Source organism: Spinacia oleracea, chromosome 6, assembly GCF_020520425.1.
Source record: "Spinacia oleracea cultivar Varoflay chromosome 6, BTI_SOV_V1, whole genome shotgun sequence".
NCBI classification, from domain to species: domain Eukaryota; kingdom Viridiplantae; phylum Streptophyta; class Magnoliopsida; order Caryophyllales; family Amaranthaceae; genus Spinacia; species Spinacia oleracea.
Genome location: NC_079492.1, coordinates 114298317 through 114318889, shown reverse-complemented (window position 1 = coordinate 114318889; position 20573 = coordinate 114298317). Strand labels below are relative to the sequence as shown.

The 20573-nt window shown below is 36.9% G+C and overlaps 2 protein-coding genes across 10 annotated transcripts; one reads left to right on the top strand and one right to left on the bottom strand.

Moving 5' to 3' along the window:
• The first annotated feature begins 851 nt into the window (after positions 1-851).
• LOC110775446 (uncharacterized) lies at positions 852-14670 on the top strand. 9 transcript variants are annotated; one of them, XM_056832457.1, is made up of 4 exons: positions 852-1041; positions 9549-9612; positions 10133-13552; positions 13643-13847. In XM_056832457.1, the coding sequence occupies exons 3-4, from the start codon at positions 12194-12196 to the stop codon at positions 13844-13846; spliced, it is 1563 nt and encodes a 520-aa protein (XP_056688435.1). In that variant the 5' UTR covers positions 852-1041; positions 9549-9612; positions 10133-12193; the 3' UTR covers position 13847. The 9 variants fall into 9 exon arrangements, 7 of the variants coding, with proteins under 7 accessions (XP_056688435.1, XP_056688434.1, XP_056688433.1 ...); XM_056832456.1 differs by having other exon boundaries at positions 9500-9612; XM_056832455.1 differs by having other exon boundaries at positions 9489-9612.
• A 958-nt stretch (positions 14671-15628) lies between these two features.
• Positions 15629-18846, bottom strand: LOC110775455 (protein FLX-like 1). Its single transcript, XM_021980061.2, has 4 exons — positions 18254-18846; positions 17598-17761; positions 17386-17468; positions 15629-16130 (listed from the first exon to the last, which is right to left on the bottom strand). Exons 1-4 carry the CDS (start codon positions 18706-18708, stop codon positions 16029-16031), a joined length of 804 nt encoding a protein of 267 aa, XP_021835753.1. The 5' UTR covers positions 18709-18846; the 3' UTR covers positions 15629-16028.
• Positions 18847-20573: the final 1727 nt, after the last annotated feature.

Genomic DNA, 20573 nt, shown 5'->3' with positions numbered 1-20573 from the left:
TAATGTTTTTCTTGATTTTGATATTGATTTTCTTCATTAAATATATTTTTCATTGTAGGTTGAAAGAACAATTCCATGTTTTTTGTAAAAGATAAATAATAATTTTTGAAGGAAAAAAATGTGGAACTAGATCCGACCCACAGATTTGGATCAATAACTTATGGAACTGTGAATTCGGATTTAGATTTGGAACCATGTGTAAAAAACGGATCTCGATCTGGATTCAGATTCGATTTGTGGCCATCCCTAATTGTGTATAATAATTATGCAATTGTTGTTCTTTTCAAAGTTAAGGCAAACTTATCCTGCTAGGATGATCACTACTATTTTCTTCTTCTCCATTATTAATTGGGTAGTTAGTTCAAATAAAAGGTGTTGCATGCATAAAGTATAAAATAAATTTATTGTATACTAGGATAACTTTTACCCAATTTTTTTATATTTTTTACCTAGGTTTTTATAATATGTTTTGATTAACTTTTATATTATTAAAAAAAATTAATAGATAATTTTTTTAAAAGGTAAAACAATTACTTTTATACATTATTACTCCGTATCTTATTAGTGATTTTGAAAAAGTAACTTTTATTAAAATGAAAATTTTAATCACTAAAAATAAATAACTCCTACATAGATAAAGATAACTTTTAATTGTACACCACTTGTAAAATAAGATTTTATTTCCTATTTTAATTTCCTAAAAGATAAAAGTTCCCTATTTGAATTTCACAAACTTTTCAATAAGGCTGATCTACGTTAAATACCGTGTGACGGCCCAAGTTAGGAAGTTCAATATGTTCAACAAATTTCGGATTGCGGGCTCACACGTGTGAGTTAATATTTTTCATTCCTTCTTTCCTTTCCAGAGCAACCGAGCAAACTTGAGTCCTCATTTGTTCAAAAGCGCTTTCTCTCGCCTCGGTTGCTCTCTTTTCTCTCTCCCAGTTCTTCCGTTTCTCCTTTTTCTTTGAAGCTTCAATTCCGTAGACATGGCTTGGTCGAAAGAATAAACGAGTAAAAATCTTCAGAGACCTAATTGAGGTAACTTCACCATTTATGCGATTTTTGTTGCGATTTTTTTACATATTCTATGGTTTTCTAATGGAGGTCGACATTCTCGTTGTGATTTGTTAATTTTGTATTTTCTGTCGATTTTGCCTTAATTGTTGATTTCTAGGGGTTTTGCTTTGAATTTTGACGCGATTTGATATAGTAATTGCGTAGATACTACTATACTAGTACCGTAATTTGATTAAAGAGTTAATTAAATGATACAATTATGAGATGTCGTTAAGGGTTGCGTAATTACTTTGATAGGAATTTCATAATTAAAGACCAGGAAATTTGATTTAGATTGTTGTTTTATATGAGGAGGCACAGACTCAGAGTTGACATAATGACATAACAGAGGTTTCGCCAATAATTTGTCGTAATTTACAACTTTATTTCACCATTCAAGAAGTCTGGTATTGTCTCTTCACCGTTGAGAATTGCTTGTCTAGATATTCAAACCTTTGAGGTAGTTTTACTGTCGGCAGTCCCAATTACAAATTGGATGCTTTCTAGTGTGACAATATGCATTTTATGCACTATTATGTGAATTTTTTGGTTGAAAATGACATTGCCCAAGGCTTGTCTAATAACTTTGCTATAAAGATGCAAAATCATGATTTTCATGCCATTCTTTAGTTTTGAATGGAATGTGGGTATTTATTTTGCATTTTGACAAAAGTTTTGGAATTTGGAAGAGGTTTGGGCGCAAATCTTGTATTTGTTGTAGGAAACAAAATTGAATAGTGTGGGTTTGTTCTGTGTGCTGAACTGGTGATTGATTTTATGGAATCATAGTTAGTGTTGGTTGGTCTGTTCTGTGTGCTGATTGATTGATTCTAATTATGTCCTGTGTGTAATTGTATGATTGGGTGTCTATCTAGTACGTTGTGGCCTTTGTGGGTACTAGCATCAGATTTCAAGCTTATGAATTAGGTAGCTTAGGTTGTCACTTTTTCATCCATAACATGTAAATAATGGTTTAGAACTTTAGACTTTCAAATTCCTCTTTAAGTACATGATGGTATAAACACTAGAGATATGCTAGTGTTTAATTTCAACGCTATTAGCTCAAATGGTAGAGCAATGTATAGTGGTGTACATGGTGTGGGTTCAAGCCCCGCATAGCCTACTTAACAGTACACTTGCATATTGGTGTATTGCCATGGTTGGTGTAGTATTGGTCACTGTTATATCTTGTAACAAGCATCGGGGTAACTTGCTTTTGGTTTGGGTCACTTTTGTGCTTAGTCAGGGTCACTTTTGCTCTCAAGTAAGGCCATTCCCCCCTTATGTAGTGTCACTTTTATCTCTGGTCAGGGTCGTTTTTTGTCTTTGGTTAAGGTCACTTTTGTCCTTGGTTAGGGTGACAGTTTTTTGGGTCACTTTTATCCTTGGCCAGGGTCACTGTTATCATTGGTTAAGGTCACTTTTATTCTTGGTTATTGTCACTTTATCCTTGGTTAGGATCACTTTTATTCTTAGTTACTGTCACTTTTATCTTTGCCAGGGTCACTTTTATCATATGTTAGGGTCACTTTTATCTTTTACTAGGGTAACATTTATCCAAAAAACGGAAAAGTCACCTTACAGGACATCTACTACAATGAACAAAACATAACATTAGCTATAAGCAAGTACCATATAGACACGCTAGGCTATGTAGGACTTGAACCCACACCATGTACACTATTGCACATTGCTCTACCATTTGAGCTAATAGCCTTTAAAACATACATTTGCCACATTCAAACCACTAGTACAAGGGACCCAAATTGGAGAGGAAGCAAGACGTTAAGGATGCAGAGACTTTCTATGCTATTATAACCATTGATGTGACATGCTAATCCTTTATGCAGTTATAAATGTTGCAAATGGCTCCTTGATCCAACAATATCTGCAACATGAAACTCAAGAATTCACCGTTTTTGTCATTCCTGAATTGAGTTAATCACATTAAGGCCACACAGTCACGTACTCTCAAATCTAACATCATGATATCCAAGCTCCTCTTCCAACTTCAACCAATACAAGACTGCTTTTGCTTCAGCCACAAACTTTCAAAGATCCATGAACTTCTAGGAAGCACCCACTTCAATCTTACCCTCATCCAAAGCATCCACATTAACTTTCACCTTCGTAGCATTCGGCACCTCCCACTGAACAGAAACACTACAGACAGCCCCAACCCAACCCCTCATCCAGCCTCTTGCTTATGTAACTGCTTGAGCAACTTATCTACATACTCTAGTTCCCGAGACACTTCAAGTACCCCCCCTCAAACAACAATACATATTCCTAGCGCCACAAATAGCCCATCACAACATCATAAAGTCATAAACAAGCCCCTCTCTTCCACTAAGCTTAGCAAAACATGTCATAAACAGTCCCTGGCCTCCCCGCCACCATACCAATGTCATATACAATTCGGAATAAAACTTATATACTAAAGGTTAACTTATATAACACTCATGGAAAATCATAAAGGAAACTTATATGATACTATTGGGAAACTTATACAGTACTAATGGCAAACTTATATGATACTAATGGAAAACTTATTAGTTTCGAAATATGTTATTTTAAAATTACCTTCAACGCTTTTTCTTCTACTAGTTGTTGGACTGTGCGCTAGCGCGCACGGTCCCCCAAGATATAGAAAATAAGTTCTAAAACGCTATGTAAATCGTGAGCCTAATTAATGTATGAAAATAGTTTAAGATATAATTATACTCCCTCCGTCTCTTTTTGTTTTTTACGTTTGCTATTTTGCACGTTTATTAACGACTAATTAATGTACATTGAGATTCCTCAGTTTTTTTATTTAAACAAGAAAAATTACGTTTATTTATAATGTTTTTACGTTTATTTATAATGTTTTTACTTTTATTAAAATTATGATATTGAGAATATGAGAAAAATTTAATGTCCTAATAGAAAGGTGTGAGAAATTAAATAACCAATGAATTTAATTGGTTAAAAAATCAATTAACACAAATTTTGATAGAATATTAAATCATTAATGTGATGATATAAAAGGAAATGTAAAGAACATTTTGAAACACCCAAAAAGGAAAACGTAAAAAACAAAAAGAGACGGAGGGAGTAGTAGACAATAAGAAACATCGATAATTACTTAATGTAGGTTGAATTTGTCTGCGTATTATGAAGAAGCGATTTTAGGACTTAGCTTGGACTTCTCTTTTCAAAAGTTGAACATGAAGACGGTCTGGAAGATCTACATAATACTTGAACATCAAGAGAGGTTTTCGAGTTCAGGCCTGCCTTAATGATAGCTTTACTGTCACATGAATGCATAACCTTGGCTATTAATACCTAGAAGATTTTCTTTTGAACTTTCTCAAAAGCTATATGCCATGTAACAATAGTATTGATCTGTATATGGGTGTATATGGGTACTTGTTCTCAAGAGAATGAAAATTCAGATATTTCAGTGTCAATATTTTGAGCTTACCGTAAAACATATGCAAGGTGAAAATGATCATGTTATGCAGCATAATAAAAGTGATTATATACCATAATGATACTAATTACAACTTGTCACCAAGGGGATACACAAAATATTAGCAAAGAGATATTTGCAGCAGCAAAAGCAGTTACTATAAAGGATGTGAGGTTTTGAACAAAATTGTATTCCAGTTCAACTTCTTGTCAGATCAAAAGACACACCCTTCTTCTTCTTAGAGTTCCTTCCTTCAAATTCTTCACTTTACTTGAGCAGCAAGATTCTATTTGCCTCTAGATAAACTTCCAATTACATACTAACTTCGGAACAAGGAAGACACCAATATAGGGGGCTTGTCTTCTTTTTACTTCCTGCTAGAGCTGCGAACAGTCTGAGAGCATGAAATACAATCTAGGCCATAGCAACCTCAAATTGGACTACAATGGAAATAAAGGCTTAGATCAATATATCATGCTTCTTCATAAGACAAAACATTCAACAAAAAAACAAAAAACAAAAGTTTATATCGGCATTTCAGAAATTCTTGCTGAACTTATCGAAGATCTACAATCAAAATTTTCGGTAAATATCAATTATCTTTGTGGTATTGGAGGTGCCATTCTTAGCATTTCTCTAACAGCATGGAGCCTTATGAAGCCTAGGATTGTCCTTGTATGCATTTCATACATTTGGTTTCCGAGTCTATCAATAGTGACTCTTTTTGACAAGAACTCATGTAAAAACATAATTTCCTTTGTTAAAATCATCCAATGATTTCTTCTAGTAGAACTGGTTAATTCCGTCAATTCTAGCAGTACAACGTATGTCCTATAAAAGCAGTTGCAAAAACATCAGTCTATAATGTTTAGTTGTGATGCTTGTGAAGTAGAATTAACCCAAACCCCGACCATGCTAATCACCCCTTATTAAAACAAACCTATCAAAGTAATACGAATTAAGGTGTCAGATTAAGGAGGAAAGGGCAAGATTTAGTAGAACATTCGAATAATCGTGAGAAAAAGTAGCATTAAATTTCCAATCAAACCTTATCCATCGACAAAATCCCGCATAACAAAATCCTACAGGATCCATCTCAATAAAAGACAATCCCAACATTTGGAACAAAAGTACCATAAATCAACTAAAGTCAAACACTAAAAACTGATTTAAAACAGCAACATAAAGTATCAGATTATCCAAGTCACCAAAGCATAACCAACACTATGACACCAAGGAATTCCACCTTTCTACTCATTTTTAAGACCCTATAATAAGTAAATATTATCCGGATCGGACAAGATGCCGCCTTCCTGATAAATCCAATTCTCAACACGACCCTCGAACGATAAGCAATAAGAAGTTAAGAACTAAAGCATGCCTAAACATCAAAATCACTTATAACCATTCCCAAACTAAGTATCCCACTGCATTAGAAAGAGTGAAACTAAATTCAACAAAGGCTAGGAGCCGAAATTCATCGGCTAAAACCCAATTACCCAATAGATTATAGAGCAGTTTAATCAAAAAAAATCATTCCCAAACTAAATAAGAGAGTAAAACTAAATTCAACAAATGTTTGGTGCCGAAACCCATCGATTAAAACCCAATTACCTTAATAAGTAACAATAGAAATTAAGAAATCTCTCACTTGCAAGAAGCCCAAGTATGCCTCGTCCTACAACCTTTAAGTACTGATAAAAAAAAAACCAAACAAACAACATAAGCAAGAGATCATGAGTTCCAAAAATAGTGAATTACTTGTCAAAATCAAAGAAGAGGGAGACAATACCGAGATATTCCCTGGTGAAGATGGACTAATTTGAGACTTTGAATTTACTTGTCAAAGATGGATTTTGTAATTTATGGACTACACAACTTGAGCTATGCAATCTCCACTCTCAAGTTATCATGTTTTAAGTGGTGTCTTGTCTGTCAAGAACTCAAGACTAAACATATTGTAAGGAATTAGTGCAAACATTTTAAGAAATTCGTGCCTGCAAATACGTAGTAGAAAGAGTTAATATGGTTTATAAAGTAGACATTACCGAATCATGTAATCTATTCACTGAAAAAGAAACGTATAATTTAGAGGGAAAGGAAACACATTCAGAATTTGAATTTTATAATAATAAAATAAGCAACTTCTTTCTCACAACCTTGTTCATCTTCACTGCAACACATATAGAAGGCTTGAAGAAAGAATATACAAAAAGTTCAATGAACAGAAGAAAACATACATGCCAACATTGTAAATTGAACTTAGGTCCAAATAAGAAAAAGCTATCTGATACCCAAAAGGTTTCCCTAAATGATATGATTGATAAAACTGAAGATGACGATCAAGATAAAACAAATCATATCTATATCGGATGGGAGGTAGAGATTAAGGATAGAGAAATACCAGGGAGAGGCATTTTATCGACTGACTTAGAAATTCTGTCAATTGTAATGTGAGGTAATGGCATTAACAACTCAATTGGAAATCGAGATCTTCAAATGTGAACACGCAGCAACCCAATGTCCCAATTGGACAATGGATATCATCAAAACCATTGTGAAGCTCTTCAAAATGAAATTTGACCTCCACCGATGTGCTCATCTATAAATCTAAACCATCCACAATCAACACACGAACATTCGAAAATAACGATACAACAACGTCAACTGCTAAACTTCTAGGAACGAAACAACCTCCAAACAGTGAAACCCTAGAATTCACGCCACACACAAGAGTACAAAATGGACAATGAATCACCTCCAACAACAACAAAAAAGGCAATCAATTGGAGTTCGGGTGAATTAAGGTTGATTTGGATATGGGAAAGTAGGGGTTGTTGACATACCCAAAGTATAAGCAGAGTGCAGAGTACGATGAGTATTAGAGATGAGATTAACAGATTGGAAACAACGGGCCACCAAGAAAGCGGTTGGTATACCGGAGCTACACAGCAAATGCGCATAATAAACCGAATGTTGATGCCTGCAAATGCGTGTTTCCTTCCATTCAATCTTTTAATGATCAATCTTGATTCTTAATGATCAATTTCGATTCTTTCACTGTATCACTAAAAACCTACTTTGATGCTCACGTTGGTTGGAAGCATTCAGAAAGAAATAGATAGAGAGTGAGAAGGTGAAAGAAAACATATTGGTTGGAATATCAGAAGATGGATGCAGCAAGGCAGATGGGAGGCGGAGGAGACTGGAGCGGATGAGCAAAGCTAGAGTTTATTGGTGAAACACAACCAGGGTGAAAGAAAGAAGAAGGGAAGTGGGAGAAGGACAGATGGTCGATCATGTGCAAGGAAAAGGGAGTGGCAGGGCTGTAAATCGTGAAGGATTGCAAGGGTGTGGAGGTAATTACACTATTCTTAAGAGAAGTTTAGAAGGCACTCCTTGCTTTTTAAAGGGGTAGGATTGGATGATGAACAACTTCAGTTATTAATATGAATGATTTTGTCAAAATAAATTTATATATCAAACAAATAAACTAAAGAAATTGAATAACCATATTACGAGAAGTATTACCTTTTAGGTTTTATTCCCCCAAATTGTGAAAGTGGAACACTATTGTCATCATCAATTAGATTGATTTCGTTTCTCAAAACCAATTTTAGGTCTTCAATAATCGTATTTTTGAGGTCGATTTCAACACCAGGTTCGATTTTGAGATTTATGTTTGTTTAAGCTTGAACTTCCCGTTGCCGTTGCATAAAACCATGGATCGTATTTTCACAATTAGAGAAGTTGAATTGATTTGATTACTCCATTGTTGATAGAAGATTCATAGATTTTTCTCTCTCCTCTCCATGGTGTCGCTTTCTCGCTCCTTTCCCAGGTTTGTTCTCTCCCCTCTGTTGTATAACGCCGTGTTGCAGTGTTGCCGTTTATGCAAATGATTTGTAAAAAAAAAAGTCTCGCACGTGTGAGATACTATGAGTTAGGTCGGATGTACAGTAATTTACTGTAGATCTGGGGCACGCAAAAGTTTTTGTTTGTATTTCCGAAATTTGTTTTCCCCTATTTACATTGGTTTTCCTTATTGTACACGGACAGGTTTTAGGAAACCTTCCTGTTAATGATGTAACGGTAGGATGATATCCCAACTCCAATTGGATAAGGAAACAAGAACCCTTTTGAACTCATATTGAAAACGTTACGCTATATATAACAGTTGCAACCCTTCGTTTTTCATATTATTAACTTACAAGTTAGGCTCCCTCTAAATTACTCTTGTAATTCATCGTCGTCCCTTCCAATTCAAAAGTAAAACGATGGCTGATTGTATTGATAAGTATCTTGAGCTTATTGATTATGGCATCGTAATTCCTTGTAGCCATAATCGTGTACCATCCAATTCTTGTTCTAAGAAACTCATAGTCAGACTAATCTTCAATATCTGCCAAAATTTAGTTTATTATCATAGGAACGGTCGACGATGGGTGAGTAAGCAAAATATTCCTGCCGAGAAGTGCCTCCGTGTCAATCCTTTTTGGCCTGAGTGCATATATAAGATTGGAGTAAACTGTACTGAAGGTCCCTAAACTTTGCCAAAAGGAGCAGTTAGGTCCCTCAAGTTTCAAAAGGAGCATTTAGGTCCCTCAAAATGGATGGAAAACGCTGCTTTTTGTTTTCCGTCACTAACGGTCGTTAAAATGAATATAATAATATAAAAAATTATTAAAATAAAAGGAGAATTAATATACACGTAGATTAATGATTGAAAACAGATGATTTTGATGAAAATAAGCCTTTTCCAATTACTTAGCCTTTTCAATTTACTTTTTCAATGTGTACACGTGGAAACCTTCCAACTTCCCTCGTTTTTTCTGGTTCCTTCCTAATAATGTTTTGGCGGTATTTTTTTTACTGTTCCCAACCCTATTTCCCCCCTTTTCACTTCCTATTTATATGGTCCCCCCTCCCATTTTCACTCTCAGTTGTCTTTTTCCCATTTACTCAAACACTTAAGAGAATTTGAAGTTATTGCTCTGAGTTTTCTGCAAAAATGGGTTCTTGCGTATCCAACAAGAGGACTGCTGATAAGTGGGAAGTTCGCACCCCCAAGAGAACAAGAATGTCCAGATGGGACGAAGGTATTTTCATTCAATTTGTCGGTTTTTTCAATAAATATTTGCAGTTGAGCCATGATAAATTAGGGCTTTTTTGTTAAGTAACTTTTTCCCAAAATTGGTGCATGCATTATCTTGATTGTGGTGTTTTATATGTTAATTTAAACAATCGTGGGCTGATTTCGCATAATTTATCAATTGAAGTTGGAATTAGGGTTTCGTCCGTTTTTACTTTCCAATATTTAATTCGAATTGATGCTTGCATGTTCTTGAAAATGGTGTTTAATATGTTAAATTATACAATTGTTGCCTAATTTGGAATTAATTTAAACTAGATTTTGTAGTAATTAGGGTTTCACTTACTGTTTTTGATTCACTTAAATAAAAAACAGAGTTTGATTAATTCGAATTGATGCCTGCATGTTCTTGAAAATGGTGTTTATTTAAACTATTGTTTAATTTGGAAGTATTTTAATCTAGATTCCGCATAATAATTAGGGTTTACTTACTGTTTTATTGACTTTGGCCGTTACTTTGACTTTAGGAGACCTTGCTTTAAGGGAGGCACACCCCCTTTGTCATCATCAAGACATCCTCATCACCCAGATCTTCACCAAGCTGGACTGGGAGGGGCAGGCTGCTGTGCAGATGGTATGCAAGCAGTGGCGTAGGTGGGCCAAGTTGCGGTACCGCCTCCCATACCACTACCCTCAAGGATGCTACCGCGTGTGGCTGCGGGAGTGGGTGATCATGGACATCATTGACAATGATGGCCGTGACTTCCATGCCTGGATGGACAAGGACATGACCGTCTACTTTGACGGCTTCCCCCTCCTTTTCAAGGAGGAGGAGTAGCTGGTGGTGGAGGCCATGCAGGGGTGGGTGGTGGTGGCGCTGGTGGTGGCCCCTCTTTTGTCAAGCTTATGATGATCCAGCTTGTTTATAGCTTTTTTTATTTTTAATTTTCAAGGACAATTACATTACTACTGTCATTGCAATTAGGTTTTTGTGAATGTGACAAATGTTGGTTTTTGGTATTTGTCACTGCTATGACAGTAGTTTATATCTAACCGTAGGCTTCTCCCTCAATAGTGGATTGAGGTTTGAAATGTAAGGGTTGAAGCCCACCCTTTTGTAAATGCAACTGAAATGATCATGATGAATGAATGAATGCAACTTTAACCTTTTGTTATCTCTTGTGTTGTTATTCAAGATTTGGTTTGGTTTGATTTCTTAAAGTTTTGTTTTTTTAATTGATATTGTTTTAACTTTGATCATATGTTGATGATTTGACTTTGAACCCTTGCATATATGTGCATCATGGTGGTGAATGGGTTGTGCAAGGTGATATGGTTTATAGTGGGGGGAGGGTGGATGTCTTTGATTACATCCATGAGAATGCAGATGGCAAATATGTTAAGGAATTAGTGGATAGTTTAGGTTATAATGATATAGAGAAAGTACATTTCTGGGACCCTAGGAAAGAATTCAAGAATGGGGTTAGGTTTTTAGGTTTTGATAGTAGTACTTGTGACCCTTTCTTAGCTTTACTCTTTGAATACAAAAGCATTCATATATACATTGAACATAAAATCAAACCCACCTACAACTTTAACCTAAACAGGAGTGGAGGAGGGGGAGGAGGGAGTGGTAGCTTCCTTGAGTTGTTGAATACTGATGTGGTTGACTTAAATTCTGATTATGTGGAACCACCTTTTACAGTTCCCACCCAAACAAACTGAACCTCAACCTGAACCTCAACCTGAACCTCAAAATGTGCCCCAACCTGAAATTGATTATGATTCAGAGGGTACAGATGAGGATGATGATGAGTTAGCCACTGCTAGGTCTAAGATATCTGATGATATGAGAAGGGAAAATGCTTATTTTGAGGAGTTAGTAATGCTGAAAAAACTAGCAGAAAGTAAAGTAGAAGGTGGTCTGAATTTGGGGGATGACTTTGATGGATACAGTGACTTAGACAGCCCTAGTGAGTCAGAAGATGAGGATGATGTTGGTTACTTAGTTGCACCACAACACCATAAGAGGGGGAGAGGGAAACAGAAGCAAAACAACACTGAAACTGAAGAGAGGGAAGCCACTTTTTATGTTGGGCAACAGTTTGAGAATCCAAAGACATTTAGGAAAGCAATCATAGAATATTCAATTGATAAAGGAAGAAACATTCCATTTTCTAAAAATGATTCCACTAGGGTTTGTGCAGAGTGTGAGCACAAAGATAAAGGTTGTAAATGGAGAATTTGGGCTTCATGGGAGAGAGGAAGAAGGTCATTTACAGTGAAAACACTTGTCAGTGAGCACACTTGTGGTAGGACACCTATCATTAAGAAGATGACTTCACATTGGATTGCAGAACACTACCAGAATCTGTTTAAGGTTAACCCTTACATGAGATTGCAAGATATTCAGGAAACCATTTGGTTAGAAAATGGTATAAGGGTGAGCAAAGACAAGGCTGTCAGGGCTAGGAAAAGGGGTCAAGCACTCATTGTTGGTGAATACAAAGAGCAGTATGCATTACTCCCAAGGTATGCAGCTGAGATACTAAGAAGCAATCCAGGGAACACAGTGAAGTTGAAGTTGGATGCAAATGTGTTTTGACAGACTGTATTTGTGTTTTGAGGCACTTAGGAAAGGGTTCTTGGCAGGATGCAGACCTTTCATATCACTTGATGGATGTTTCTTAAAGGGACCATTTGGGGGTCAATTGTTAGTAGCAGTAGGGAGGGATGGAAACAATCAAATGTTCCCTTTGGCTTGGGCTGTTTGTGAGGTTGAGAGCACTGACACATGGAGTTGGTTTCTAGAACTTCTAGCTACTGATTTAGGCACTAGTGAAGGAGTAGGGTACACATTCATGTCTGACCAACAAAAGGGTTTACTTGCTGTTGTGTCAAATGTGTTTCCACAAGCTGAAAGTAGGGTGTGTGCAAGGCATGTGTACTGTAACTTTAGGGGAGTGTTTGGAGGTGGTTTAGAGTACAGAAAACAATTATGGACTATTGCAAAAAGCAACACAGTAAATCACTTCAATGAAAACATTGAAGTAATGAGGGGTATTTCACATGAAGCTGCTGAAGACTTACTGAAAAGGAACTACAAGAAATGGTGTAGGACATTCTACACTCCATTATCTTGTTGTGACAGTGTAGACAACAACATGAGTGAGGTGTTGAATGCATACATCTTGAGTGCAAGGCACAAGCCTATTATTACCATGTTGGAAGATATCAGAGAGGGTTTGATGGAAAGACTGCATAAGAAAAGAGATTTCATTGGGAAAAAGGAGATAATGTTGTGTCATAGGATCCAAATTCAGTTAGAGAAACACAAATTTTGGGCTAGGGGTTGGAATGCATACTGGGATGGTGGGTTTTGCTATGGAGTAAGAGAAGGTGCAACACAGGTTAAGTATGTGGTGGATCTGAACCAACATACTTGCAGTTGCAATGCATGGCAGGTGAGTGGGATTCCATGCAAACATGCAATTGTTGCTATATGGAATAAAGTAGACCACCCAGAACAATATGTCAATGCATATTTCTGCAAACAGACCTACATGAAGGCATATGAATTTTTGTTAGAGCCTTTAAATGGTCCTCAAGAGTGGCCTACTTCTGATAGCATTGTTGTGGCTCCAAAGGTGAAAAAGGTGAATGGAAGACCTAAAACAAAGAGGAGATATGGTGTTGGAGAGGTAACTGCATCTGTTAAGCTGAAGAGAACAGGTTGTTCTATGAAATGCAGCTTATGTGGTGTGATAGGCCACAACAAAAGGGGTTGCAAGAATGCCCCTAAGCAACAACAACACAGCAACAATCATGATACTGCAGAGCAGACCACACCACAGCAACAACACCCAAGAACCAGTTCAGCTATACCAATGCACAATAGGGGTGTGGGTATTTATACCTACCCAAATGGGTATCAAAGAATAGCTACTGTAAGTCATTCAATAGACTCAAATTCTTTCTTACATGTTACTTTACTGTACTGAAGCCAACTTGTTCCTAATTTGTTTTAATTAATGCAGCCTATATCACAACATTTCCCCACACCACAGAGGCAAAGACCTCCTGCAGCTTTCTATTCTGATCATGGGGGTGAGCAAACCATCTACTCCTTCCCTGCACATGACTTCCCATTGTCACAGACTCAACCAAGTCAAGGACACACAATATCAAGCCAAGCATTGCAGGATCTTGCAATGGCTAGAAGATTAGAAAAAAGACCATGAGGTTAGATTTTATTGAATTTAAAGTCTTCATTACATTTCATTAGTGCAGATCATTACATTTTACCTACCCACTTAACCCACTTAACTTAAAACAAACCAGATAAAAAAAACAGAACCACTAGGATTACAACCCACACTTCACATTTCACACTAATAGGTCTTCTCATCTTGCTCATCACATAGTCTGCCTCCCTCTTCCTTGCATAATTGTTAGCTTCACTAAGTTTTGTCCTAAAACTATCAACTTCAGCAGCAAGGCTTTGTTTATCTTGCATTAACCCTAGTATGACAATTGTTTGCCAAGTTGTTGGTTCTTGTTCATCAATCCATCTAAAAAAGATGCAACCCCTTCTTTTTGTTTCAACATCATAATCTGGACAAGCAATGAACCTCCTTCCAGGATTTTCTTTTGTCCATGCCTTTTGAATGGATACTGTGAATCCACAGTAGCACCTCTTAGGGTGTTCATTATCACCATTGTTGAACAAAGAGATAGCCCTGTTCATCATTCTGCAAATAAATTACGTTTTAATAATTATTTTCTAAATATGTTTAATTATTGTTAAAATAAGCTAACTTAAGATTTTAAAAAAAATGGCAGAAAAATACCTTTTTGTTGAGAAGAGTCAGCTATGGTGGAGCAACAGAGAAAAAACACAGAGCAGAAGATGGAGAAGAAAGAATTTTTTTTTAAGTGTTTTATTGTTGTTTTGTTGGCCATGGAATGTTAAATACTCTGTTTTTTGAGAGCCTCAACGGCTATATTTTTGTAAAAAGCTAACTGAAATGAATTTCCCTTTATTTAATTATTGGTAAATGGTAAATGTAACTGTTTTTTTGTCGTTTTGTACCTTTTATTTAGTTTCCTTTTAATTTAATTGAATTTTAACGGCCGTTAGTGACGGAAAACAAAAAGCAGCGTTTTCCATCCATTTTGAGGGACCTAAATGCTCCTTTTGAAACTTGAGGGACCTAACTGCTCCTTTTGGCAAAGTTTAGGGACTTCCAGACCTATTTACTCTATAAGATTGCTCGATTTCTCATACTAGAAAACAATATTAGCAATCATGTCGTCAGGGAAAAGTTGGAGCTGAACATTATTAAGGAACGACTACTACGCGGTGACAATAATAATCATAATAAGAAGGAGCCTGTTGAGATTCATGATCATAAGGTTGATGGTGTTCGTTTTGCTCCTGACCGAGTCTGCAATGAAGAGGAGTTTCGGGCATGGATCGCTGAAGGAAACCATGCTTTTGAGGAGGAGATACCTGCTATTGAGGGGTTGGAAAGGGTTAGTTTTGATGATGATGAGTTTTTTAAAACAGAGAATGTGTGTGGTATTTGTCTACGGAGGTTGAAGAACACGGGAATCGAGGACAAAGACAACAACGATAAGGAGGCTGTTGATGATGCTACTGATACTGGCACTGATATTGATATCAAAACAATGTCTCTTGTCAAGTTGCCCTGCCAACATATATTTCATGAGCCTTGTGTGCTTAGATGGCTTCATAAAAATCATGTCTGCCCTTTCTGCCGGTTTAAGTTGCCACGGTCCGGTGGTCGATTGAATGATGATTTTACAAGATTTTACTGTATTAGATTTCTGGTGGTTGGTATTTGATATTTTAAGGAAACGTTTGTAATTGATTTTAGTTTTTAGTACTTATTGTACTTGTTTCAGAACATCAAATCGCAGTTAAGTTTTTAGTACGTAATATTGTTTCAGAACAACAAATATTGTTGATATTCACGATTATGAGTCAATATAGTCCGTAATTTTTGTCCTTGGAAGACAGAGAACCATAGTTTTAGATTATATATACCAACCTTTATATCCACAGATTATACCTTCTACTTGGCTATTCGGTGACATTAGGGTACAGAAAAATTCTGAGATACAGTAAAATCCCAACACAGAAAATTGCTGTCTAACCCCTACTCATATCCATGAATCCAGGGGTAAACCAAACGGAGGCGGGCAATCAAATTCATCGTTGGAGCAGAAAATTTGTTCCTGTGTTAAGCTGAGAGGTTGAGGGATGTGCAACTTGCCGACTTGAACTATATTTCTCTTATTTTGTTTCTGGTTTCAGCCAAAATCAGTTTTCAAGATCATTTTCAACAATTAAAGTTTGCAGAGTTGCAGGTAGCCTTGAAAGAAAGGAGAAGGCATAGATCATCCTTTCCGCACATGAAGCTGTTGGGCGTCAAATGGACCATGACTACCTGGTGGACGTCCATATAGAGATGAGGAAGTACTATCGGCCGTTAGTTGCCCCTGAAACAGAACAAACTGTGACTTCAGACAGTGTTTATTGTGAATAAATAGCTTAGAGCCTCAAAAAATTCCCAGCAAAAGAAAAGGACAAAGTACTTCTCATGAAATATATGAACTCATCTTTTAAAACAAAATAAAAGTATAAAACCCCTTGAGTGATGTTGCAAATACAATCATAATCTGAATATGGTTCTCAGCTAACTTTTAACTTCGCTTAAGCTATAGTAAAAAAAACGTGATTTATTGAGATCTGCCAAAGCGGCATTCAACAACGCTTTACTGGTTTGCTCTAACCATGTTAGTACTTTAGATTTATCAAACTAGCACCGTCGACAAAGACATATTGTACCCTAAGCCCCTATAGGAAAGGAAATATCAAACATATGTCAAGGCCTTACCAACATTGAGATGGACTGGTCACAAGAAACCTTAAAGATAGTACGGAGTAATAGCTGATGGCACAAAATCTTTTCCCATAACAACGTTACAACCAAAACAAAATTCCCCGCATGACCTCCCTCTTTGGTAAAAAATACTTCCACATTACTGTCCACTAGAATCTTATCAAGGACCATATTTTCTGTTTTGCCAAAGAAACCGCTGACGTTAACCACTAACTAGCTGTTTTAATTTTTAAGTTAAACAACCCACTTCAGTTCTTCCTTCTCTATTCCCTCACTGAGAAAGATTGACAATGTTAGCCATGGCAAAGCACGAACTTCATGTTCTTCCACGTTATCATCCCCAATTCCTTCCATCATATTTCTGGGTGCCTATATAGCAAGTTTATCTTACTCTGTATTACCTTTTTTTTCTAAGGTGAAAACTGAAAATAACTAAGCTAGAAAAAAGGGCCTTCTGGATAATGAGGCATCATAAAATCCAATACTCCATCCAATAACACATCTACGGATGATTAATTGATTCAGTTTTTGGAAGTTCACTAACCAAAACAGTTTTCTCGAAAGCAGTACAATACCTCTTTTGGTCCCTGACCTTGAAAGTTGAAAGCATATTTAGGATTTCAGTTTACCTAAACTGACTTGATTTCTATATTTTAAACTAATCAAGAAAATTTGTGAAACTTCCATCAACCGTGAATTTTTGCAAACTAAAAGTTGCTTTCTGACAGTATTCCTAAGGCACATCTGTTACCTTCAAGTGACTCCCAGTATGACACTGTGAGCATCATAACATCACTCAGATATTTGTAATAACACAGCTTCTTAGGCATGGATGGAAATAATGGCCATACCTGATGCATGGAATATTGAACAGAATAAGGACCTCCTTCATATGCCATACCACGACTTCCATAGTTTCCCATGTATCCAGGATCTGAACATGAAACACGCATACATAAATTATCGAATATGCAAATACTATTGGTGAAAGTTTTGAAACATGAAATTAAGACGGCATAAAAAAGTAGGAAACACTTGAAATGAAGTTCGGGAAACTGCATACCTGGATTTGAAGCAGCAGCAGCTGCCCTTGCTCGTTTCTCAGTATTAGCAAGCTCAGCACGTAGCATATCAATATCACGTTGCAGAGAATTCATTTTCATGTCCATTGCTTGACTCAGTTCAAGGTTAGCTTCCCGTGTCTTCTTTTCATATTCTACTGCAGCTCTGTTGATTCCCCAATATTCAACAACAATGAGATAAACAATATTAGACAACCCCAATCAAATCTTAAAACCCAACTTCATGAATACATTCCCAACATAAATCTATTTTTAGGAAACCCCAAATAACACCCACTTCACTTTTCGTAAGCTAAGCCAACTGATCATAGTAATGCTATTAAAAATTTAAAATTTACAATCCCATACTGTGACCCAAGTACCAAACAAGTATCTAAGTTGGTTAACGTCCTAGGGGATGGGGGTGGCATACTCCAAGAGACTAGCGATTAATTATGAACACAATACATCAAAACATTTCATAATTCCACATGCAAATAGCTATAATTAAAGAAATCCCCAAATTAAATCCCAATTCCACAAAAAAATATAAAAATCACCCTTTGCAATTAATTAAGAAGAAAAAAAAAACCAAATAAATGGAATAAAAAAACAATGAAATTAAAATTCAGTAAGATGAACAGCAATTCAATAACACCTTCCTTTTAGAAGCTCTTGCTTCATTTTATCAACATCAGCCTGAATAACAGGAACTTGGGAAGCATCAATCTTAACCCGAGATAAGTCAGATAACTCAGTATCAAGAACCTTTAATTGAGCAGCAAGTTGAATTTTACTCTCCGTCAATTTCTGAATGTCACCAATTACTTGCGTATGCTCGGAATTAAGGGCTTCAATGGCGCGAACCTCTGTCTCTAGTTTTAGGGATTTATCATAAAGCTCCTTAACTTGTGATTCTCTCTCCTCCCTGATTTCTCGGGCGGTGGCGGAGAGTTTCCGGAGCTCTAGATCGGCGGCGACGAGTTCTTGCTTGATAGCCGCGTGCATTGCGACCATTTCTTTCTGGTCGAGAAGGAGACCCTGGATTTCACGGTGGTGGGACACGATTAGAGATGGTGGTGGGACTCGCGAAAGGGGATGTCTTCCGGCCATCTTTCTCACCTTCGCCGGTTCGTCAACAGTTGTGGGCTTGGCTCTTCGCCCCTTTTATTTCAAGCGATTCCCAGTTTCCCACGCCTATGGTGGTGGTAGAAAAGGTTAGGGCCGTTTGGTTCACACGACTAAGGCCCTATTTGGTTCATTATTAGTAAAGGAAAGGAAGAGAAAAGAAAGGAAGGGAAAAGAAAGGGAGGGCAAATAGGTTTTATTTTCCTGTGTTTGGTTTAGGGGAAAGAAATGAAGGGAAGAGAAGGGAAAGCTAAATGACAGCTTTTAATTTTCTCTTTCCTTCCGAATTCCTCCAATTTTGGAAGGAAAGGAAAGTGAAAATTTTGTAAAGGAGCTTTCCTTCCAATTCCTTTCATTTCCTCCACTTCCCATATAATTATTTGTACCAAATACAGGAAACCTTATTTTACCTTTGCTTTCTTTTCTTTTCCTTCCAATTCCTCCCAACCAAATAAAGCCTAAAGGAAATGGAATAAAAAAAGGGTTTAGAAAAGAATGGAAAGGAAATCACTATATTATTGCAAGTTTGGTTTGCAAAAATTAAAATGAAATTCATTCTTCCTACCATCCCTTCCCTCAATCTGCAATCATCACTGATTTCGTCCCAAAATTCTAATTTCGTTGCAATTTTGCTAGGTTTTCCAGCATTGTTATGAGAGTTGTAATTCTTTTAAGAAATTGAACTAAGTTTGCTAAAAAATGTCGTTAATGGTGGAACATCCTCAACGTTTTTCGACCAACTACGCTTTAACGCTGAAGAAGCAGAAGAGTTTTCCACCCATCGCCTCCCCTACGAGCGCCGCCCATTACACTCCCTCACAGGCCGCCCATGCCTCCGGCCACTGCTGCCTCGCGCCCTTTCCGCCTCTTTATCTCTCCTCTATTTTTCATCTCTCTTTTAGATCTAGTTTTCCGATGAGATTAGGGTTTACGTTGGGTAGTTGGGGTCCATTTCGGGGGTTGGATGCTTGGTTTTTGTGTTGGGTAATATAATTTTGATGGTATTAGGGTTGTTTTGGTTGTGGTATGATGGTTTCAGTGGTTGTAGAGGGTTGTTGGGTGGTGGTTGTACGATTCGGTGGCTGCAGATCGAGTGGTGGTTGGTGGTGGTTCGGTATTGTAAGTAGGTTCAACGGATTTTGGAGGGTTTTGGTGAGGGCGGCGCAGGTGTTGGGACCTTGGACAGGTGGTGGTGTGTTGGTCAAGGACGGTCAAAGTGGTAGTTAAATTGGTTGGGTGAAGAGGAGTTTGGGGGTTACGGTGATTCCTTGGAGGGGGGGGATCATGGTAGAGGGATGTTGGGGGATCAAGTGGGTAAAGGGAATGATTGAATTGGTCTAACAAACCACAAGAAAAGGAATGAAGGTAGTTGATTACCTTTCCCTTTCCAGAAGACCTCCAATCGAATGTCCCCTTGGATCCTCAAATCAGGACATTATTGGCTTAAAATTATTGATACCGAATATACCCTTAAAATTATTTGCTTTCCTGTTTTGAACATGCTTTTTTAATCAACACATCGATTTACATTCTTAAATCGTAACCCCATCAGTGCATTAAAAAATCAGAGTAGAAATGGGTGAGGAGACTCGAACCTATGATCTATTATTGTTTTCAACCCATATTCTTTATCACTAAACCAATATAAATATACCTCATTATTTATTACAAAGACGTACCGGTAGAAAAACAACCCTAAGGATCGTAATACTCCCTCCATATATTTATGGAGTCACAATTACTACTTTTTGCCGTATTTTTTATGAGTCACTATTTCATTTTTGGTTACTTTTACACCCACTTCCCAATTGTTTATTAGGTGATGTTTGGTTGCACTTGGAAAATTATAT